Here is a 24,696-nt window from a genome sequence, read left to right as displayed (position 1 = left end):
TTTGTTATTGCCGGCTTCAGGAATTAACACTGACCGCAGCCCCCATCTCTGTCCCTCCCATGTTGTTCCTGCTTACATTTCAAGTGCTTTATTGAATTGTGTTTTCAACAGCAGTTCGTGGGACCCAAGAGGGCTCCAGACATGCAGCAATGCTGGGTTCATTATCTCCTCACCCCGTCCTTTCATGAATGTGGCAGCCGTCTGCTTTTCTTTGGTTATGCATTCCAGTACGGCAGCTCCCCCACCCTTCTTGGTATTTGAAGGCATTGTGAAAGTTAGGAAAAAAGAAAACTATAATTATGTACTGCTATAATTAAGACGTTCACTACTAATGTTTTAATTGTAGCAGTGCATAACTATAGTTCTATTTTCTCCTAACTTTCACTGGTTTCTTGGTCGTGACAACATCGCAGGCTGCATGGGGCGCAGATCCATTATTTGCAATGCAATAGGTCTCACATTTGCGAGAGTTTAAGTTATTGGCATTGTAAATAACACGGCCTTTAATTTATGTGTTTTTAAAAAAACACATAAAAAAGCCATTGTCATTTACAATGTCAATAGCTGACCTTTTGCATTACAAAGGCTTGTTCTTTCTATGACTGAAAAGTTTAAGGAGTTTGTAAACATCTATCCCTATGTAAAACAAGCATTGGCATAGTGAATAGGTCTCACCTTTGGGGCCTTATGTGTTTAGTTATAGAGCACAATATCCTTGGTGTAACATCCAAGTGTTGCATTGCTAAACACTTATAAGGTCCAAAGGTGAGACCTATTGGCTATGCCAATGCTTGTACTATTGGTCACTACCTCTTCCTCTATATCTCAGTCTGTTTGTTTGTCCCTGTACCTACATATGCCTTTGTTTGTCGCTCTGTCCAGATCTCTCCCTTCCACTCTCCGCTTGCCACTCCCAGTCACTAAAGAGGGTTACAGGTTTTAGACACGGATCTTACAGGTTTTAGACACGGATCTTGTCGCAATTAATAGAGGACCGCAGTCATCCCGCCTGAAACTCATGTAGGCCGCTCTCGATAATAAAACACAAGTACAGAAATTGTCATCTTCCCAGCAAGAGACACACCGAGAGGGGAGTCTGCGGCAGGCGGGCGCAGTCGCATGAATACAATCAATGATGCCTAATGATTTTTAAGCCCCCTGTGAAACACCTTGCGCCCCTCGTCACGTGCATTGCAGGAATGAAGCCTTCACTTCGGCGAAGATGCACGGAAAATGCATCCGAGTGCCCAGACAGGGAGGACGGCGGAAAGATCCTAATTGCTTTCAAGAGCAGCAGAAACATTGATCCGTTTCCTGCACTGCAGCCAGATTGTGAGTCGAAGAGATTTGCATTCTCCCTCTCTTCTGCTGATTTATTCATGGCAAACAGAATCCAGGTGAGAGCAGATGGCTGAAGGCTATCAATAAAATGTGTTGTTGGGCTCCATGTGGAACGGCTAGAGATAGTCAACACGCTTTGTACAGCCACTTGCTCATTTATTAATTGCCAGGATCAGTCTTTTGAAAATTATCCTGCATTTAAGCTTTAACACTGCAAATTAGGGCTATGTGTTCCTATTGTTTCCCAGCCTATTAGCTCCGGCCGCGTCTACAGTGCTGTGACAAAGAGCAGCTAATTGGCTGTACGAAGCAATCATAGCTGCTGCGTCCCCAAAGACCTCATAGTTCAGTGAAAGACAAACTAACTGCATGCAGCGACTGCACACCACGCGCTTATGGTCCACAGTTTACATAAATGAGCGAGTTTTCTAAGAATACAAACGTCAAAGTTGCATGCATTCTGTGCCACACTCTGTCTCCCCAGCTCTAAGATAACACGAGTAAAACATGTGAGCTTCAGTTCATCAAAACCAGTTCGGAGAGCACTAATTGCACATCGAAATGAGGAGAACAGCCTGACTCAATATACAATTGCAAATATAGCACAGCTGTATTGTCTTCCATATTGCAGTATCATGCCCAGGCAACACAGTGGACTTTTTCAAGGCGCAAATTAATCACCTATCCCAGTAAATTAAAACCAGTAATGAACGACTGTAAGCCTCAGCAGTAACAAAACATCCACGCGCGCCTCACGCTGAAAGTAAAAAGCAGCAGGGGGAGGGGATAGAGGAGGGAGCCTGGGGCTGTTTATCTTGCGGGAGCGAACAAGTTAATTACAAACATATGGTTTGATAGCTCACTCCCGCAAGGGAATTGCCTAACGTGCACACGTTGCCATTCAAAGCAATGCAATGCATGCACGTTTTTGCCTGCAAAGTTGTGCTGATGACTAAAGGTCTTTTTCCTATGCGCGCTGCATAGGCGAGACCTAAAAATAAAAGCAATTTATCAGAAGACACAGCCTGACATTTGACCTCTGTATTTGAAGTGCAATGAATGTGACCATATAAATGCAGTACTTAAAGGCATCTGTTTATTGATTGCTTAGACCTTTGTAAGCCTACCAGCGGGTTTGTGACCCACAGTTTGGGAAACACTGCTCTATAGTGCAAGCTAAAGGTCTCATGCACTCATAAGGGTAGCAGATGCAGCAACGTAGCAAGGGTGCTATCAGCCATAGCACAAGCATGGAAAATGGACCTCCTATTTCAATGCCATGAAGTAAAAATAAATCCATGATTGGGATATAGAGGCTCCATCAAAAGTCCCAAACCTTGTTGCCGGTGCACTTGCTGCTCCATTGATGGCTACACTCTCGAGGCAATAAGTATGCTTTTCAGAAAAATGAACTAGCAACATCCGAAATAAATGTTTTCTCCTACTCTGACTACATTGTGCTGACAGCATGTAACCTGCATATTTGGAGACTTGGCTGCATCAAATTCAATTTTCACTGAGACCATTTTCCGTCTCTTAGTGCATGTAAGTAGCCCATTTAACGCTAATGTAATGAATAATTGAAGCTATATTAGGTAATGGAGTACCTTCAGATTTAGGTCTCCGATGCAGACAGCTGCCTGTAGGCAAGCCTATTGTTTCCAATACATGTGTTTGTCCCACCATGAAGCATTTTTGTCTTTCAATATTCTGAGTGGAGGACACGTTTCCTTCCACTGCAGACTGGAAGGGACTATTTTGTGAGTTTGTTTTATTTACTGTTGAGCACTGCTTGAGAGCTCATATTGTTGACTCCCTCTCTTTTCACCCCATCCCACTGTCCTGTTCCCAGTCTAGCCCCCCCTTGTTTTAAGTGGTTTTTTTTTTTTTTAAATAACGTTTTCACAGCTGCAAAGTGCTGGCAAGCCCCGCCGTTCAATTCTCAGATTTTCTAAAAGACATTTCTGATTTACCATTCTGGCATGGCCATTCGCCATGTTAGAATGGTACATTTAAAATGGTTGCCTACACCATAACAGACATGCACAAGCACACCCCAGCCACATGCATGCTCATTGAGTCAATTTTGGAACGAGTTTTATTTAATAGAAAACTCATTCCAAGATAGCCAGCTATGGGTCTCAACACACATGCATGCAATTGGGGAGAAGGCCTTGCAAACCTTATTGCTTGGACTTTGAAGCTGTGAACTGTTGGCTTTGCTAATGCTTGTTATTTCTATAGTTTAATGAAATTGTGGTCTGGTTGTGCTTAAATCATTGTTTGTAACTAGTAAAAGTGAGAAATAGCAATGGATAAACCATACAAGCACAAGAAAGTAATATACTTTTAATTATTATTGTTGGGTTGGCAGTCTTCTTCCCATACTCAACTCGGTAACAAAGAGCACAGTAAACACTGCATCTGTATATATATATATATATATATATATATATATATATATATATATATATATATTAATCATTATCCGCAATTTTTATTTCCGTATCGGTGGTATTTTTCCATGAATATTTGCTCCTTACCCCTTCTTTCTCTGAAATGATATTGCTTAGAGGTGAGATCCCAACCAAGCACAGGCATTTAGCGCTAGCTGGAGCAAGAATTATCTGAACTAAAGCACAATTCGATTTGCATTTACAAAATGCATTTTCCTTTTCAGATATTTGAATGCAGTGACATATCCAATGCCCCTTATGGGATGGGCTTGCGTGAATACTATGTGATGTTGTAAAGACAAAAGTAATGTACTTTAATGAACCAGCTCGAAACTGCATGTGATCTGGGCATTTCCCAAGCTTGCACAGTTCACGCAGTTCCTTTTCCACTTAACAATGTTTCCGTATTTCCGCATCCTGCTGTTTTCTGGCCGATAAAGGCTGGCACTTTTTAACAATAAAACCATTTATGTGTACTAGTCTGTTCATGAGAGTTGGCCTACCAGGTCATGGTATCCTCATTTTAGTAATGCTAAAGAGGCCGGCTGTCCTCTACTGTGTCTTGTCCCGGTCTATTCACTGTATAAAACCAGAGCAGCATTTGTGATCAGGAAGTGGGTTCTGGGGAATGGTCATTCCCTTGATAAAGACTGGTTGCAAAGGGGCATTTTGCTTCAACCATGCTTGGCAGTGTTCAGACCGGTGTAGAAGCATACAGTGTTCAGACTGGTGTAGAAGCAGACAGTGTTCTGGGAGGCATCCTGGCCCTTTCCTTTTAGGGAAGGCTACCACCAATAGTCGCCAAATCATTGAGCCCACTTGCTCTCTTACAAAGGATAAGTGCTGGGGCCCTGAAGTAGCACCTGATCTAAGTGTTTTGTCCAGGGACGTTTCCTCCCCCTAACCTAAAGGTCTCTTGTGAGTTTACGAAGGGCCCTGCAAAGGATGTACAGTATTGTCCAACACACCCATGATTGGGGTAAGAGATGGGAATTCTAAATGTGCGCTGTATTATTTTGCCTTGCCGCCCCCACAACATAAGGCCACACTGATGTGCAGTCCTATAGGATGTTGAGTAGTCTTCAATGCACAGATTTGATCAAGGAGTGGCCGTCAGCAACACCGTGCTTGGAAGGGTCAGGCACTACTTGAAGCAGCATATTTGGGAAAACTAAACCGCTTTTACAAACCCTAAAGTAGCACCAAAATGCGCTGGGTGTAGAAACCAGTACACATGCTTGATTTGTGCCATATTTCTGCAGACATATTTTATGTGTTCGACGTATAGGCTTCCTTGTGGATTATGAGTATGACCCAGGTCCCTGAGCCTGGGAAAATAAGTTGTGGATTTAATGAAGCTTAATGAAGTGCTTTGAACCTGGACGAGTTTTGGCCCTGCTGCTGTTAGCGATTCTGGAGCATGGAGCTGCTGCCCTTTTTAGGTCTCGTAGCGATACAGTGCGTAGCGCTGTCTCGCCGAGATCTTTTGTCACGGAGTGTGCTTCCCAGAAGACAGCACCTGGCCGCGCGCATTGCCTCTTCAAGGAGGCGATTGGAGCGGGCCACGCGCTCGCGAACGCGCTCAGCTGCTGTCTCCTGGGAAGCTCCAAACACGCATGCGCATACACGCAGACACACACGCACACACCCACACATACAGAGAACCCACCCCCGCCGTCGCATACACACACACACGCGCACACACACAAGTGCACCGAGCTCCCCCCCCCCCCCGTACCCCCCGGCCCACTTACCGCCACTCCACTTACCGCCACTCCGGACTTCAGCTGCCACCACGGGGCTCTCTCTCGGGCATGGGAGCCCCGCGTCACCACTGCTCCTCTCCTGGCCAGGAACTCCGTGGGCGCGAGCTTCCAGCAGGAAACGGAAGTCCCGCCCCACGGTAGTTTTCCTCACGCGCACCACACGATAGTGCTTCAGTCTGTTACATTTAATTTTAAATGTCATGGGTATAATTTTCACTCAATATACAATGGCACTATAGTCAAGTTAAATATTCTAAATGGGGTTTTAGGCCAATTTCGACTGTGCACTGGATTGCAATGTCCCAGTGGGGAGTGCAAAACTACCAGCAGATGAGTCCAAAAAAATAAACTCTGAGCGCTCAAACAGGGGGCACTTTGCAACAAGTGCAAATACACCTGCTTGTAGCTGCTGATGCAGCAGCGTTTAAGCAGGGAGTAGGACCACATTTTCCAAGAATGAAAGGAGGCGCTGATTTAGCAGCCCGGTTTACACAAGGCGGAGTGATTTAGAACGGACGCAGTAGTGACAGCGTGAAAAGATAAATCCACCTTCCCAGCCTTGGGTTTTCATTGAAAATAGAGGCGCATGCTACTAGTTAAACTCTTCTTTCACTTCACTAAAACCAGTTCGGCTAACACGTGTTATGTGTTGGCGGGAGGCAGAAATAGCTGGCTGAACACAAGCGGCATAGGGTGGAAGCATCTCAGTTACTTTTTTAAGCACTAATGCATTTTAAATGAGCTGAATCTGTTTGATTTTTGTGATTGAGTGCTGCACATATTTTGAAGCAGTTGGGCAAATGTCTCTCTGAGCTGCAAGAAGGTGGGGAAGAGAAGAAATGTGGGCGGCTAGAAGTTTTCTACCTGCTTCTGCACCTAATATGAAAAGAGAAATGAAAGAAGCAAGTGCTTGCTCAGCGCTCTAAATTGTTAGATTAAAATAAGAGTTGTTTTGGAATGTTAGCAATGACCTGCAGGTGGAATTGCAGTTGTTAAAGGACCTCTTTCCATTGCAACGCATTTCAAACCCCTAGGATATTGAGGCATGGATTGTGAAATTTTGTGGCACAAAAATGAACCTTTTACGGCACAAGATTGTGTTTTTACGGCATTTTTGGTGCCCCTTATTTTAGTGACTGTTAATAGTTATGTCATACTAAAAGGAATCGGCAGGAAAACGCCATGGTGTATGGTCTCCTCTGTCACCCACTGCGAAGATTGAAATGACTAGGTACTGAAGCAGAAGCGTTTCTATTCTTCTAGTTGGTTGGAATAAATACAGGAGCCCACGGGGTGCAGCCTTGTCCTACGGTTTCAGTCTGCAACTGCCCAGCTAGTGGCATTCAGAACTCACAGAGCAGGTTGGCAACCACGTGCCACAAGTCAAAGCATTACAATTCTAAAGCATGCACAAGTTAAAACTTAACAATTACAGAAAGCATGCAACAATGAAGAGAATTTGTAATAAAGGGAGGACTAAGGTTATGAGCCCATCATTACATCTGCACACTAACAAGAACAAAAATGCGTTATACAGCAAGCTTTAATGAAGAATAAAATCTTTATAATTCACGGGTAAAGCAACATTTTGTGTGAACCTAGTTACAGTGTTCATTGTGTCATGTGATGTCCCGGGCTCCTATTCTTGTAGTTTATTGGATACAGGAGCCCACTGGGTATATCCTCGTCCTGTGGTTTCCGTCTGCAACTGCCCAGCAGTAGTATTCAGAACTCGGAGTGTGTTGGCAATCATGGGCTACAAGCCAAAACAGAACAACTTTAAAGCACGCATAACAGGCAAGGTAAAACATAACAATTCCAGAAAGCATGCAACAATAAAGAGAAGATGTAATAAAGGGACGACTGAAGTTATGAGCCCATCACTACACCTCCACTCTGCTCTCATCCTCCAAGACTTAAGAACAAAGTACAAAGCATTAACCTTTGATGTCCGGGATGCCAGCATGAAAAAAAGTCGACCATCTTGGCTTCATGCTTTATCAAATTGTGTGATTTTAAGCAAATACTTTTTCATGGAGCCTCCTTTTTGAAACTACTACTTTTGTTTACCTAGCCAGTGTGTATCTGCCCTCCACTCAGCAGGTTTAGGCTCCCAGAAGGGAACTGTCGGCAACACACAGGGATGAGCAGGCTGTCTTGTGTCCCCCCCCCCCCCCCCCCCACCCCCTCCCGGCTGCTCCCCATAAATGGAAAATACATGTACAAATGTTAGCGCTGTCGGGGAGAGGCTGAGGGGGCAGGATTGCAAGGAGCCACTGCCAGCGTTGCTCAGTGGGACTATGCAATACGAGTGGTGTGCACATGTGTATGAGTGCTGTGTGATCAGTATGCAAGGTGTCTGCTTAAGTGCTGTATGGGGGTCGTGCCTGTGTGAGTGCATTGTGAGCAAATTGTCCGAGTTTCATGCCTTTCCTGTATGCTGCAGAGAGACCTGCGTGCACTCTTTGTGAAGAGTGAGGCCTGTAGAGGTGTGGGTTCAGGGTGAGGAGGTGCCTGTGTGATTGTTGTTCCTGTACTTTACCGTCCTTTGGAATAAACCTTCATCAAGATAGCTCCGTGATCAGGCATCGTATTCATCCTTTCCAAAGGCTGATTGAAGGCAATCATATGCATCCTTAACTAATTGTATTGCAAAATTTAGGATGCGTTATACGTCTGCTTCATGCAGTTTACGCTTGAGCTGTGGGCCTTAGGGAAAGTTGCGCACTATTGTTGCTGCATAGTTGGACAGTGTATGATTGGCTGGCAGCTGTGCTATAGGACTCTGGTAAAGTGTTGCAGTTGCTCTGCTGATAAATGTCTGATGTTGGAAGGCACGCGCTCCATTTTTAGGTCGAGCCAAGCGAGCTGTGAGCCTGTGCGTGAGGTGCATCATCAGAGCTGTGTGAATAACTGCGTCAGCCCCGTGCGTGAGGTGCATCATCAGACCTGTGTGAATAATAACAGCTGTGAGCCCGTGCCTGAGATGCATCATCAGAGCTTTGTGAATAATAACTGCGTCAGCCCCGTGCGTGAGGTGCATCATTAGAGCTGTGTGAATAATAACAGCTGTGAGCCCATGCCTAAGGTGCATCATTAGAGCTGAGTGAATAACAGCCGTGAGCCCGTGCATGAGGTGCATCATCAGAGCTTTGTGAATAATAACTGCGTCAGCCCTGTGGTGAGGTGCATAATAACTTCGTCAGCCCCGTGGTGAGGTGCATCATTAGAGCTGCGTGAATAATAACAGCTGTGAGCAACAGCACTCTTGCACACACTCAAACTGCTCACCAATTCAATGTATGCAACGCATTGTCATACACAATGCCAATAACTCAAACTTTAATGCTGCGAGACCTATTGCATTGCAAATGCTTGTTCCTTCTGGATCTGAGCAGTCGGTTCCCCTGCTGAAGTTCTGTTGACGAGCTCTGTTGCTGCTGTGCTTGCCAGCCTAAGGAGTCCAGAGAAGCAGAGACAGCACCTGAAGCTCACTGCCCCTTACCAGAAGCTGGAGACTGACTATCCAAGAAGTCTACTGTAACAAGTACAGATGAGCGTGTGGGACTGTCTGTCTGGTCCGCATACTAGGGATGTGCAAAGTTTTTTTATTACACAAGCAAAAGATTCCCTTAGACCGATTAGCTGGCTTCCTCCTAGTAAACCCTTGTATTTCCAAGGGAATAGAAATTTTGCTAAAAACCAGGATACAGCTTTTTCTCATGAGAACTTTTAAACTGTTTCTTTGTGACTGGAAAACTGAATGGGTCATTTCAGAAAATTAAAGCGCTACAAACTAATGGATTTTAATGTTAAAGCCCACACACAGTAACCTTCAAGAACTAAGGGTTATTAATTGTAGTACTGAAACATTTAACAGCTTTTCATATCATTATAGCACACCCCCTCCCCTCCCTGCACCCTCTCGTTATTTTGTTCTTCCTTTGACCTTGCTCATATTGCGGTGGCTCAGCATGCCTAAACCTTTACCACGATATGCCTTTATCATTCATGCCTTTAGAACGAAATTTGCTTTAAAGTAAAGGCATGCATGGTAAAGGCATATTCGCGCTAAATGCATGCGTGCTAAAAGCATATGCCTGATTATGGCTTCGTGATAACGGTCCCTTGTGGTTTTCCCATGTGTTTTTTTTTTTTTTTTGTTTGTTTTTTGTCCTCTTTAGCCTCAGATTCACTATCAACAGCACTTCTATCCGAAAACCATTCCCTTGTGCCGGGACAGGAACGTCTGATCCACACTTGTTCAAAACCGAGCCAGTTGCACTTCACCGCATATCCCCTTATATTCAACTCTCCCTACTGAACACCCAAGGAGAAAGTGAAACCAAAATGGGAGGACAATAAAGTAATGGGAATGATATGTGATTTACTGAGGTTTGGTTTGGGATTAATGATTGGACCATCGCTTCCTATTGATGTCCTAAACCCGATCAATTCTTTTCCATCAATTCCACCTCCAGGAGCCAAAAGGCATATCTTTTTCTTTTCTAAAGAGACTGCATATATCCTAAAAAATTATTCTGAAGATGCTCTCCACTCTATATATGTGGGAGGGTTCGAGTTAGACCATTTTTGCATATTTCTCTACGTGCCAATAGCACTGCATAAAATTAACTTTTGCATATCTTTATCTTGTTCGCTCACGTCCTGTGCTGTTTCAGTGTTTGGTTGACTTGAGAAATGCCTCTGTGGCCTGAGAGAATTTCTTTTGTTCTTGTGGATTTACCACAGTTCCAGTGGGTCACAAAGTGGTCTCCCAGCCTCTTTTAATCCTGGAGTTAGGGCAGCAGCGGACCATGCAGGTAACGGCAGTGGGGCCGGTTAGGGGGGGATTTCGACAGATGACGACATAGTAAAATTATTTTTAAATGTTTTCCTCGTGATCTGTCTAATCCCCTCCCCCCCCAACCCAGCCCCACCCCACCACTCTAACCTGCACAGGCCGCTCCTGAGTTAGGGGCTGCTGACCCAGACCAAGAGCCTGTATGATTTGCCTGCACTGAGCTATCTCTGCTTTTGCGATCAATAGCAATACCTTAAACCCAGAATGTAGGTTTGTTTTCTGGGTTTCAGGAAACGCATTGTCTGAACTTTGAGAAACCGTCAATCATTTGCCATTGCTTTTCTTCTTTTCTGTATTGATTTGGGCGTTTGAACTTAATACGTTACTGACGCGTAAGATAGCAACTTAATTTCGGCCAGAGCAATGTGATGCTCTATTTTGCCCGTGTACTTTTTATAGCTCACTATCACCCAGGACGGTATCATGGCACTTTGCAGATGTGTGAGGCTAGCCACATGAGGTCTTACCTGAAAAGTCAGATCTTCAGCTTTTTGCAGAAAACCAGAGAAGAGGCGGATCTAGTTTGGTGTGGAAGGTCATTTTATCCTTTAGGAGTGATGGTTGAGAAGGCTCGACCTCCTGATCTGTTTTTGTATATGCATGGGACATTGGCTAGATAAGCTGAGCAAAGGTGCCTGGAGGGTTTGTGGAACTGCACACAGCTTCTCAAGTAGACCTTTGTTGGTAAATGCTTTGTGTATGTGAACAGCTTGAATTGTGCATGCTTGTGTATCAAGAGCCAGTGAAGGACCCTCGTGTGGTGTGACATGAGCTCAGTGTGGGAGGTTAAGGGTCAGTTTAGCTGCTGCCTTCTGGACAGTCGGAAGTCGTTTTATGAGTTAAAAACCAAAATGGGCGCGACACTGCTGGCCTCTCCACCGGATCGCCCCTCTGCATCCTGGAATTTGTAGTGCGAGTAGCACAAAGAACCGGAAAGTTCAAAGTATATCACCTTGGTTGGTGCAAGTCTGTTCTAGAAAGTTCAATCATCTCTAGACCCGAGACATGGCCCGGGTTTCGGGATTTATATCCCTCATCAGTAGAGAAAGTTCAGGGGTGGTGAAGAAAGCCGCCGTAGAACCGTCAAGGGCTTCGTTGCCTGCTCGGCACGCAGGTGCGTCTCCAAAAGCTCGTCAGCTTAGGGGGCTCGCAAAAGCCCTTAAGTAGAAACCAAAATGGGCGCGACACTGCTGGCCTCTCCACCGGATCGCCCCTCTGCATCCTGGAATTTGTAGTGCGAGTAGCACAAAGAACCGGAAAGTTCAAAGTATATCACCTTGGTTGGTGCAAGTCTGTTCTAGAAAGTTCAATCATCTCTAGACCCGAGACATGGCCCGGGTTTCGGGATTTATATCCCTCATCAGTAGAGAAAGTTCAGGGATGGTGAAGAAAGCCGCCGTAGAACCGTCAAGGGCTTCGTTGCCTGCTCGGCACGCAGGTGCGTCTCCAAAAGCTCGTCAGCTTAGGGGGCTCGCAAAAGCCCTTAAGTAGAAACCAAAATGGGCGCGACACTGCTGGCCTCTCCACCGGATCGCCCCTCTGCATCCTGGAATTTGTAGTGCGAGTAGCACAAAGAACCGGAAAGTTCAAAGTATATCACCTTGGTTGGTGCAAGTCTGTTCTAGAAAGTTCAATCATCTCTAGACCCGAGACATGGCCCGGGTTTCGGGATTTATATCCCTCATCAGTAGAGAAAGTTCAGGGGTGGTGAAGAAAGCCGCCGTAGAACCGTCAAGGGCTTCGTTGCCTGCTCGGCACGCAGGTGCGTCTCCAAAAGCTCGTCAGCTTAGGGGGCTCGCAAAAGCCCTTAAGTAGAAACCAAAATGGGCGCGACACTGCTGGCCTCTCCACCGGATCGCCCCTCTGCATCCTGGAATTTGTAGTGCGAGTAGCACAAAGAACCGGAAAGTTCAAAGTATATCACCTTCGTTTTATGAGTTGTTTGGAGATTTCTGCATATAGGGTATTCCCATAGTCTCAGTCTGCTGGCGATGAGGGCTTGGGTGCCAGTCATCCTGGTGTTGTTCAATATTTATTTCGAGTTTTGTATAGCGCGTAGTTACCCTAGAGCATCCCAGCGCTTGTTCCAGAGCAACAGAAAGGTAGCAGTCAAGCGTATTCAGAGGCATCCGTTAGGAAAGAGGTGCGTTTTGAGGAGTTTGCGAAACCGGAGAAGACAAGTCTCCGAGCGCAGACTCAGGGGGAGTGCGTTCCAAAGAATCGCTGTGTTCGCTGAGAATCTTCTCCCCCCCCCCCCCCCCTCCCCCTATACGTGCCTTTTTAACTTTAGGAATTATGAGCAAATGTTTCTGATCTGAGCGCAAGGCTCTATTGGCCTTGTAGGGCACAACTAAGTTCTTCCGGATAGGAGGTCCCTTGTCCTGAAGAATTTTATGCGCAATGCAAAGGGACTTAAATTTGACCCTTTCGCGCACCGGGAGCCAATGCAGCGCCTTCAATGCGGGTTTAGCTGACCGCGTCATTGAGGTACTCTAAGAAGCCGTGCTGCAGAGTTTTGAATCTGTTGGAGTTTGTTGAACGTTGCTTCAGGGGCACCGAGAAAGATAGCATTACTATAATCCAATCTTGATACGATCAGCCCCTGAATAAGCAGCTTCCTGGATGGCGGTGGAAGGAGGGGCAGAACTTTCCGAGCTGAGCGGAGAAGACCAAAGCAGACTCCCGCCATTTTTTTCGCTTGGGTCCTGAAAGAGAGGTCTTGTTCCAGCCAGACCCCAAAACTCTTAATCTCCTCCTTTGGACTCGCAAATGGGCCAGATAGTCGGAGGGAGTGAGGGTCCTTTGTGTCCTAAAAGCATTATTTCGGTCTTTGAGCCATTCAGCTTCAATGCCGATTCACACATCCATGTATAGACTTTGGACATGCAGGAGTGCAGCGTGTCTGGACTTTTAGCAAGCTGGGATAAGGCGACCACCAGCTGAGTATCATCAGCGTAGCTCACGATTTTGATACCAAATGGGGCGACCACATCCTCCAGGGGGGCCATATACACATTAAACAATGTGGGGCTTAGGGATGAGCCCTGTGGCACACCACAATGGAGGGGGATTGACGCTGATCGTGTGCTGCTTTCCCATACCTGGTAAGTCCGGTCTCTAAGGAATGACGTGAGCCATTTCAAAGCCGTCCTTGTCACTCCTACATCTGACAGCCGTTGAATTAGCACTTGGTGATTAACAGTATCGAAAGCCTCACTGAGATCCAGGAGGATCACTGCCACTGATCCTCCCGAATCCAAGATGCTTCTGGCTTCCTCAACGACTGCCAGAAGAGGGGTGTCGGTGCCATGACCAGGCCGAAAGCATGTTTGCGAATTACGCAACAGGCCATTGGACTCAAAGTGTGATAGATGTTGGTTCACCAACCTTTCCTCGATTTTACTGAGTCCAGGAAGAAGAGAAATAGGACTGAAATTCGCCAGATCCGATGGATCTAGGTGCGGCTTTTTTAGAAGGGCTTTCACAACTTCTCCCTTCCAGCTCGGTAGCACCAGACCCCGTGCAAAGGAGGTGTTGATTAAATCGGTAACAGGGGTGGCAATAGTAGTTCCTACCTGTTTCAGGATCCTCATAGGGACCGGATCGCTGGGGGAGCCGCTCTTAATAGTGACCAGCACTTTAAGGACCTCGTCCGCTGACGCTGGTCCAAAGGCTTCCAGGTGGATCGGGCCTCCAACAGGCTGCCTACTGGCTTCTGCCCTCTGGTCAATCTGGGGCAGGGTACTTAGAATGTTCTCTATTTTGGTGTGAAAATAGTTCGCCAGATCCTTACATTTGTCTCCTGGGTTGTCATGAGCTAAAGAGGGCTCGGGAACTCTCAATAGTTCCTTAACCACTAGGAAGGTTTCTCTGGAGGAATTCGAGGAGTTTTAATTCTTTCATCAAAGAATTGTGCCTTAGTACGGCGAAGAGCAGATTTATACGCCCTTATCGCAGAGCGGTATTCATTTCTATTAGACTCGCCCCACTCCTTCCTGCATACGTGTCAAGCTTCTTACAGCCCTTACTAAGAATTCTCAGCTCGGGCGTATACCAGGGGGCAGAGCCCATTCTCTTCCTTTTTGAGACTGTTCTTTTAGGGAGGATCAAATCGAGTTAGCTGGTCAACCAGTTACCGAGGTTCGCATCTGCCATTACCGGGTCCAAGACTGGGGGGGGATGCAAACGTTCAAGTTTGAGGATCCAATTCTCAACCGACAACCTGGACCAGGCTTGTATACCTTTTTCAGCATCCTCATGGTGTGGAAGTAGGGTGTGGCATTGGTGTTGTCCTGGACACCTGTCCAGCTTGTTTTCAATAATGATGCTGAGGTTTCTTGCCTGTATGCTGGGGTTTGGGAAAGGGTCAGAGGTCTGTAGGCCACCTGATATAGTTGTACAGCGAGGCATCTTTTCTGAAAGTCGCCATTCGATCTTATCCATGTTCATCTCGAAGTTGTTCCTGGTACAGAGTGTTTTGTTTGAGAGGAGCAAATCATTTGCATGTTTTAGGAGAGTATGTCAATGTCGTGTGTGGTTTTTTGTTTTATTTTTTGTTTTTTTTACACTTCTTAGTCTGCTGTCTGGTCATGTCTGGACTGCCAGTGGGCGAGAACCACCGGAGATGATGAGCTGGTCTGCAATATTAGTGGGGGTGTTGGTCATGATAACTTTGTAAATGAGGCAGCTAATTATGAAGATTATGCACGTTCGCGAATGGAGACAATGCAGTTTCATCATGTTGTAGATGATGTGATCATTTCTTCAGGCTGTGGATGAGATGTGCTGCAGAATGTGGGATGTGTGAGGGGTGCCAGTGTGGGATCTCGGAAGCAATGGAACAAGGTACCGCTGTTTAGATGCAAGAGTATGAGGTCGCTTTTTGGAAGAAACCGTTTCACTTCTTCAGAAGCGAGAGCTGGTACCAGCTGGTCGTGTTTTTTTTTTTGTTTTTTGTTTATACAATGTGCTCTGCAAACCTGTCAGAGCTCTGTAAAGTAGAAGCACTGTGTATGACCCAGTAACAACATGTGGCTCTGTAGTGTATGTTGTAGCATGAAATCGTGAGATGCCTGACATTTGTGATTTCCCATTATCTGCAATAACCCCTCACCTCTCCAAATACTATGGAGAGAGTGAGGTTTGCAACCTTTGTTTGCCTGCCTACTTGTGCAATGCTCTGCACTTCCAGACACCACTGTTCTGAGTTTAAACATTTGCTGTTTTCACTGCTCTCATAGAGACTAACTTCCTCTGTTCTATCTCATGCCATTCTGCATGGATGTCTGTTATTTATATCTAGAGCTCAAAGGGGATGTGTTTGAAAGAGTACATTTTTGTGATCTTTCAAATCTGCAAGAGCATCAATGAGCTAACATAAAGGACACAGTGGTCTGAAAGCATATACATAATCTGTACAGTGTGCCATTTCAGTACTGTGAGTGTGCACTTGTGTGTATGTGTTGTAAACTCAGGGTTGTTATTGTTTCAGGCTTCTAATTTTGGTAATTGGAACAAATTGGCAATTTGTGGAGCTGATTGAGTAATAATTGGTAATGGTCGGATTTTCGGAGGATTATTGGTGAACACCTATTGAGTATAAGCATATCCACCAGGCTCTGCAGTAATAGCACCAATATGTATCAGTTGAAACCATTTATGTTATGTTCAATTGTTTTTATTGTGTTCACATTAAAGGGCAGTCCTAGCACACTGATGCTTTTGGTCAGAAAAGCTTTACAATTTACTACTCCCACTCTTTAGAGAGACTATCTGGCATAACTCCTACCATTGTTTAGTGGACCAACAGCAACCCTACCTACTAAGTTATCTTAGATAAGACCCTCAAATCATATATAATTGAACCATTTGCCATTATTTCACAAAAAAAGTAATGGAAATTACCCCAAATCAACATTAAAGCCATATTTAAATTAGATCCCCTCTGGATTAATGTGATCACTTTAATGTTTTATGCAATTTGTGTGCGATCCTCAATTCGTCTGTAAAACTGGCTTTAAATCGTATTCTGTTTTGTGTAAGGTTGTTAGCTAATGTGCTTAGGTTGTAAGACTGGGTGCAAATATTTTCAGTGATCTTTTGGAATGTCCACAGCCCACTGTTTGGAGGATGTGAGTAACTAATTGCAAACGCCCTCATTGATCATACTGTAGTGAAAAATACAGAATGAAAATAAACTGTCTGTTTTCAAATATCACCAATTAAAGATTAAAAAAAATAGATTCTGTAGATAGAAACCATTATTTCCTGCCAGAACCACCTCTTGTTATTATGTGGGGCCATGCACCTCCAAGCGTATGCTTGTGGCTATGGGCCTGGTAATGCCAGTGCGGGATCTGCAGTGCTGGCGCGACAGGGCTGTGTGCAGTGCTGGCACGGCCCCAGTTTTCACTCGCTGTAAATACCAGACAGGGCCGCCAGACACTAGGAGTAAGAGGCCACTGCAGGCAGGGCCTGCAGAGGGTGGTGCAGCCTTGAAGCAGCCTCAACTTGGCAAACACGCAGCTGCATCAGTCACGGTGTGCCAGATTCAGGGTCGGTGGCACGGCAGCCACGTTTATGGGCGCCGTAAGCCTTTACAGATGATGCGGGCATGTCACGATTGACTACTGCTTAAAAGAAAATTGGTTCTGTCGGGTAACAAAACAACTAATTTGCAAATTCTATCTGCATTCGACCCTTTGCGTGCCAGGGTGAATAAGGTCGCAGCGGGTCTTTCTCAAGACTGGTATATAGGGCACGACAGTCCGAGAGTTCAAGTGCAGATGAGTCACCTGGACCGGGTTGAAATGAATTCTTTAAATCAGAAAAGCGTGAAGGGAGATGTCCCTCTAGATCGCGGCTGCTTTGGGAAACGCTGTAGTGTATCAGCGAAGGGTCGAAACGTCGACATTTTTCAACTGGCCCTAATATTCCAGAATCCCAACGGAATGAACGAGCAACAAATAGGATTCTGTAAATTTGTATTAATGGACGGCCTATTTTGAAAATAAAAAAACTTGTATATATTTTTATAAATTGTCCATACTGCAAATAATCACTGTACATATTGTATGTGTCACATGATCATTATTTACTATTGTCACTTGGTGCACTTTTTACTATGATATTGACAGTCATTTATGAATTGTTTTGAATGCATTTTGAAAAATATCAAGAAATAGTTCTATACAGGCTTCTCTTTTCATTCATTGTAAGAACCTGTTAAATCTTGTCAGAGGGAGGAGTAAATATTGAATGCAGATAGAATTTGCAAATTAGTTGTTTCGTTACCCGACAGAACCAATTTTCTTTTAACCATAAACTACCCACGTTCTGAGGGACACAGGGTCAACCCCAGTTTTTTCATACGATTGACTACTGGGCAGGCCGCAACACCCATCGTGCTAAAGTGCTTTAGCCCCTCTCCCCAACCATCCCCCCACCCCTTCATGTGTCTCAGCCCAGGCAACGGCAGCTCGAGGTGATGTGGGTCAGCTTGGCAGTATCTGGATTCTTATCTCCGACGCGCCCGAGTTTTTCACAGCTCTTTAAAGATCATTTTCATATTTAATTACCTTTTGTAAACTGGTTACTGCGGCTAAGTATTTTTTTCCTGTATCCAGTACCCCCTTGGACCTCACGCTGCCTATTACTTACATTTGTATTTTACATTTACTGCAAAGACCTCGTCTTGAAGTTAAATAGGGTTATAAATAAACTGTGTATTTATTTGTAATGTGACTTTTCTGTCTTTGTTCCGTTTAATTATCTGTCATGGATTATTCAGGCAGCCCTACAACACAAATAAAATTGCTTTCTATTTAGATTTGCTGTTCAAAGTATACACCGAGAAATGCTGAAAATACGGCTTTAGGTGACTGCTTATGTTTTCTACTGTCTGGGACATCAAAATAATGAGCTGGCAACCCTAATCATAAGACTGGAAGTGTGTTGCAAGATCAACACATTATTTATTTCCTCTACTCTCGGTCCCTGATTAATGCTATAATAGCAATAGTTTAACTTGTATCTGAAACCCTACACCACTACCAATAACATGCTGAAACCCTACACCACTACCAATAACATGCTGAGTTACTTCAAGTGTCTGGGAATGCACCCTACATTCAGACAACTCACTCATTTTCCCCTTTCACTTTCACGCTCACCCTGCACTCACAGCAATCACTATGCATTCATGCATTCACACTGATCACCATGCACTCACATCCATGCAGACCACAGAACTGAGTGTGAGTAAACTATAAAAAACGAAATGTTTGCCAGAAAGGTGCTATAGAGAGATGAGGTGCATTGTTGGTAAATGGTGGTGAGGGAATTCATGGGGAAGGACGAAATGGGGGAGTGGGTGCCAAAACAGACTGTTGCAACGTGTACGATCCGTGCTAAGGCCAGCCCTGGCTGGGAGTGTTAGTCCCAACCCCCCCTGAAGTTCGGGTCTAGTTGCGCCCCTGCTACTGGGGCACCTCTCATTCCATGCCGGCGCCACAGGTGTCTTGCATGCGAAGGTAGTCTCTCCTAACCTAAACTGCGGCAGGTGGAGGTAACTCATGGTTGTCTCAGCAGGTGGGGGTGGCACGTACAGTCATGAGCCCTTCCAAATCGAGAGGAGGTCTAGGGCATATTTACTTGTCCGTGCTGACCCCTCCTTCATTTTTTACGCTGATCCATTCAGCCACTCAACAGGCAAATGGCAGCGGGGCATCCAACTGCTGGAGGTGAACAGCCCCTCACCTCTGGGTCTCGGAGTATGGTGGGCAGCTGGAGGGAAATCGCCTATAGATGCCATCGGACCTAGTCTTGCCCTGTTTTGACGCTGCCAGCAGTTGGTGCGGGGTCGCCTCGGGCTAGACTCGCCCCCTCTCTTCTCCCCCCCCCCCCCCCCCTCCCAGTGGTAACCAGAATAAACACCGGGTCCGACCTCCTCGTCGCCATTGTCCAGGTGTGCTCCAGGCCCACATGGCTGCGAATAAAGGACATGGAAACAGTGGTATGGTTTGGATACCTGGCCCCTTTTATTAGCAGCGTCACTTGACCTGTGGCTCCTGTGATGGGTGGGCGTACAGTGTACAGCATCACACTCCTGAACACTAGAACTTGTCCAGGAGGACACAACAGAGACCACTGTGGCAAGACACGCAATCTAGAGAGGGAGAGGGAGAGAGTGATAGAGAAGGAGAGAGGAGCAAAGAGGGAGCCTTGGTGCTGGAGGTGGTCCGAAAGGCCGGGGACTGTTTGCAAGAAAGTCTGGGGACTAGGCGTGTACACCTGTACCATTGATTGCGTTATCTAATGACCGTGATCAGTAATAGTGCAAACATTTCTCAATAATACCAACAGTTCTCAAATTGCAGTGCCATGGTATTGAGCTTTGTGTTGTAGGTTTGTGCCAATGTTTGCAGTCTTTATACACGGTGTGTGCACCAAGGCCCTGGTTTGTATACCATATTGTTTTACTTGTTGTGCATTGTTTATTGTGTACACTAGCTTTCATTTGAACTTCATTTTTTTTCTGTAGATACATATATTCTTCTGTTAGAAGTGTTGGCTACTCACAGATGTGGTTGGACAGTCGCATACTTTTTGCAACTGTTATCATGAATTGGTCTATATTTAAACTTGCCCTACACCACCTCCCTGGATCTAGCCCTTGACTGCTCATCCACATCTACCCAGAGAGCCAAGAACACTGAGTAATGCCAGCTTTCCATCCCTGACCAAGTACATAATGACCTGATAAGAGGGAATTCCAACATTTGAACTCTTATGTGTGCTTTGTGCCCCGACTGCTGTGCGCACCGAAAAAATGCTTGACAATAGTTCACATATGATCTGTACGTCAGATGTTTCTGTTTTCAGGTGATAGTTTGCGTCATCAAAAAAACATTCCAACCCTATTTTTTCCAGATACACACGCAATCTTGTGGATGAAGGCAATGGAAAATTCAATTTGATGATCTTGTGCTGGGGTGAAGGGCATGGCAGGTAATTTTTCCAAATGTACCCTTGTTGATGTGATTTGTTTGCATCTAATGAAACAATGAAATCCTTTTTAAAGTAGAAAATGTCACAGTACGAATATCTTCATGTCTAATCACAACAAAACCTATAGAAGCGTTAGTAAGGAAGGACTGTTACAAAGGAGGACGGCGTTGGAAGCGGTGGAAAGTTTTTAGCCGCCTCGTATATATTTTCATGTTTTGCCTATTAATGTAGAGGCAGGTTGGATAAACAGTAGTGGACAGTGGCATGTGCCACACAGTCTTTATTGGTATATTGCAATATCCTCACATCAAAGAGCTATGAACCACTCATATAAGGTCTGGAGACATTCTATAGTTAATAAGACCGGCCCAGTGCAAGAATGATAGAGCGTAAAATCTATACAAACCTTATATTCTCATATAGAAAAAGACACTGAAACAGGGGTCCTGAAGAAGGTGGTTGTAAATTACTATGGCTACTGAAACATGTTAACCATATGTTGTACCCACCTGGCAAAAACACATTGATGGAAGACTCTTTGTGTCATCATGAGGATTTCCTATGGGGCAGGGAGTAGTGTCTGGAGCATGGGTTTTGAATGAATTCGTATGAATGTGTGATTTGGGGTTTGTGGCTCTGTTTTAACTTATTCTCTTTTGAACACTGATGAAATTAAAATGATGAAACATTTTATCTTTTAATTATATTGAATGCACGTATCTAAGTCAATTTATGCTATTGTTATGCATTTTCTATAAAAATATAAAGTTCCCTAGGAATTCTTTTTTTGAATTTTTTTTTTTTTTTTCTATTTATTTTTTTAAGACCATGGGCCTAAGATCCACACCTATCAAGCAAATGGTAAATGTTCATATAGACAAGCTCTGTCCATCCGAGCCATGGACTCCCAAAGTAAATTACTGATCACAGCCTACTATAGGAGATCGATTTCCTTTTGACCTTTCACATGCTTCCTACTGTTCCACCTGGGGATATCGAGAGAGTACCACCAACAGATACCTGGTCTGTAATGAGAATACTGCATTTGCAAGCAGTGGCGGCTCGCAGACTAAGTGCTGTGGGGCGGTAGGCAGGGAAGGGGCAGGGTGGGGGGTGGACTCTGACATAAGACGGACAGGAGTAAAGTAAGTAATTAAATAAAACTATTCACCTTGCGCCCGCTGCATCGCCGAATTGGCACATTTATAGTATGCTAAAGTCCCATCTGCTTTTGGTTTCATTTACCCTTCATGAATTTGCTTTGACCGGAGTTGAAGTTGATCTTTGGACATTGCACGGTACACTTTTTTCCCCGTTAAGAGACATCCTGAATAGGTTCTACATTTACCCCAGTCCACTGAGCTAAGAATATTATACTGCTTCTTGTCCCTTATCCCTTCTGCACCTGCTGCCATATGATGCTCTTTGCCATTTCTAATGCAGAATCTTTTGGACAGGAACACCTACCCAGTCTAGTACTGTTGCTTTCAGAACTCTGCCATACTTGAGGTGGCAGCGACTCTGGCTGCCAGCCATTCCCAAGCAAAGGACTCCGCATTGATGAAAAAGCAGGCCCCATGATACAGAAGCAAGAGATGCCTGCTTCGATAAAAGCTCCACTCCAGGGTGTATATTTGCTTGGTGCTTGCTACCAGACTTGATCATATTATAGATCTGCAGGTAACCCGTTGTAAGAAATGGGATTCCTGGTTGGCTGGGGTATGCGTCTAGGCCAGGCAGGAACCACCGCTTTATTTAGGGTAAGCTAGATGCACACTAAAGAAAACCTATGTTCACCCTCTGGTAGCTTGGCACAACAACAATCCGGCTTATCTAAAGAGGCAATGTGTAAAGTATTTGTACAACACACAAAGTAATACAATGATTACACCACAAAGACCCCACTCATAGATTATTATACTCTGAAGCAAACCAGACCAAAACAAAAAAATCCAATGTATTCTATTGAATAAAGAGCTTAGAAGCAAGTAGCTCTAAAGGTTAGTTATGGTAGCACTGAACCAGGGCGAAGTCAAAGTTCGGGCCAACCATGATGGAGCACCGGCTGTGTACAGGACGCACGCTGGCCCCGGTGAACAAAGTACCTGTCCTGGTTGCAAACGAGATGCACCAATATGCTCCAAGCAGTAAAGCTAGTTCCGGAGACAGGTGTCAGAGTTGAGGCATTGAGTGATGCGCTGGAATCTGCCACGCAGTCAATGAGCTGAGTCGATCTCTTGTAGTGCAGCTGCAGCGATACACTGTCCGATGCATTGATCTCTGGAGGCAAATCGCGGGTTCCGTTGCAATACACCAATTTTTACTCCCGCAACCGTGTTGATGCACCAGTTCTGCTGCACGTACACAGAAGATGTGTTGATATTCATGTTGCAAGTATCTGGGCCACTTCCAGTGAGACTGGCACAAGAGCAGGGGTAGAGAAATTGATATCCCGGAGTCTTAAGCAACAGGAAGCAAGCCAACAAGCCCTTGGAGATCACTTGGAGTGAAAGCAGAGTCCAGCTCTCTTTCAGCAGAGTCCGAGAGCAGGCAGCAAGGCTACAAACCGAAAACCAGGCCTTCCAGATCAGCACTGTAGTTGAGTACTTGAAGCACCACAGCAGTTCTTCTGGCACAGCGTGAGTTATAAGTCCACTAGTGTCTGTTCTGATGGGGTTAGAGACTCCGTTCTTATAACCAAAAGTGCCTTTGATGTGAGGGGTGACTTCAAAGCAGCTCTCTGAAGTACTCAAGAATCCATTTCAACCCAGACCTGCCTGCCCGGCTATCTGTGGGGAGAAATCAGTCCTTTGTGTGGGGACAGGACACTGCCTATTCAAGTGTCAGACCCTCCTTTCCATCCTGCCCAGGCAAGGCCATCAGGATGCAGATGTATGTAGATGGGTACTCAGACAGACCTATATGTTATAGGAACTCCGTATTACTCACAACGTATACCGAAGGAATATCTTGGTGCGGCGCTGAACAGGCATGACTTTTAAAAAGATGCTAAAACGTGGTTGTTCTAGACCGTCTTTCCAATGAGATTGGGGCAAGTGCAGATATGGAACGGAAAATTGTTCCAATGGCATGGAGCTAGATATGAGACAGCTCTACCGCCAAATCTGGCAGTACGAATGTGTGATCTGCAGACAGGCTTTATTACAAGATCTTAACTGTCGAAGGCAGATAGTAATTCAGTTTTGAACGAAGGAACACAGGCTGAGACTGATACAGGGCCCTGTGAGTCAAGCCAAAGAGTTTGAAGATTCCCTTTTTTTTTAATGGGCAGTCAATGTAATTATTTTAGTATGGTGACCTAGCAGGTAAGTTACAGATCAATCGGGCTGCAGTATTGTGAACGACCTGTAGTTTAACCAGCAATGTGTCATTCTCTGAAATGAACAATGCATTCCAGCAACAAGTCATAAGCCTATCTTTACTGTGTTGTGTTTATCTAGAGGGAATGCACAGAGTTTGGCTATCACCCAGCCCAGGCTTATATTGGAGACAGGCGGTGTCCACTTTCTAAAAATGGCATTCCTAAAACAGTAATGTTAAGTCCAACTTCAACAGTAAGGAGGGCTTGTCATTACCATTCCAAATATACGAAACCTGAAAAAGCCACTCTTCTCTGATTAGGAATCACAGCTTAAAAGCGTATTAACAAATTCCCAATGCTAACCAATGAGAGAAGTAGGCCATCGTAGTGAAAAACGAAATAGGATGTTTGTCACTACCGGGACATGCAGAACATACCAGAACATGTCCTACCTTTCTCATCTACACAACAAACTGACCTTAGGGCTAACTAGGGCCTACTGTAGGGGTGACTTATGTGTAATAAACGGGAGTTTTAAACTTGGAAAGTAGTTTTAAATGCCAAGACGAAGTGGTAGTAAACTGCACACATGGGCCCTGCAGTGGCAGGCCTGGGATATGTTTGAAAGGCTACTTTTGTGTGTGGCACAATCAGTGCTGCATGCCCACTAGTACCATTTAATTTACAGGCCCTGGGTATATGGTATACCACTTTACAAGTAAATCAGATATGCCAAACGGGCGTAAACTAATTATACCAGGTTTAGAGAAGAGAGCACGTGCACTTTAGCACTGGTTTGCAGTGGTAAAGTGTGCAGAGTCCTAACGCCAACTAAGTCAGAAAAAGAGGAGGAAGGCAAAGGGTTTGGGTGACTCTTTAGAGAGGGCCATTTTCCAACTATTACTCAATTCAGTGGTTATCAATTTACTAACCTTGGAA

At 45.0% G+C, this 24,696-nt stretch overlaps 1 protein-coding gene across 1 annotated transcript in view; it reads left to right on the top strand.

The window, feature by feature from the left end:
• The window catches only part of CDO1 (cysteine dioxygenase type 1), a 68,686-nt gene that overhangs the window by 36,272 nt on the left and 7,718 nt on the right, over positions 1-24,696 (top strand). Inside the window, exon 2 of the mRNA XM_086961054.1 lies at positions 20,358-20,435. Within this exon, the coding sequence (XP_086817180.1) occupies positions 20,358-20,435 (78 nt within the window). The remainder of the gene's footprint in view (positions 1-20,357; positions 20,436-24,696) is intronic.

This window comes from Lissotriton vulgaris, chromosome 3_1 (assembly GCF_964263255.1).
Source record: "Lissotriton vulgaris chromosome 3_1, aLisVul1.2, whole genome shotgun sequence".
NCBI classification, from domain to species: Eukaryota; Metazoa; Chordata; class Amphibia; order Caudata; family Salamandridae; genus Lissotriton; species Lissotriton vulgaris.
The sequence above is the reverse complement of the archived record's forward strand: the minus strand, read 5'-3'. Positions and strand labels throughout refer to the sequence as shown.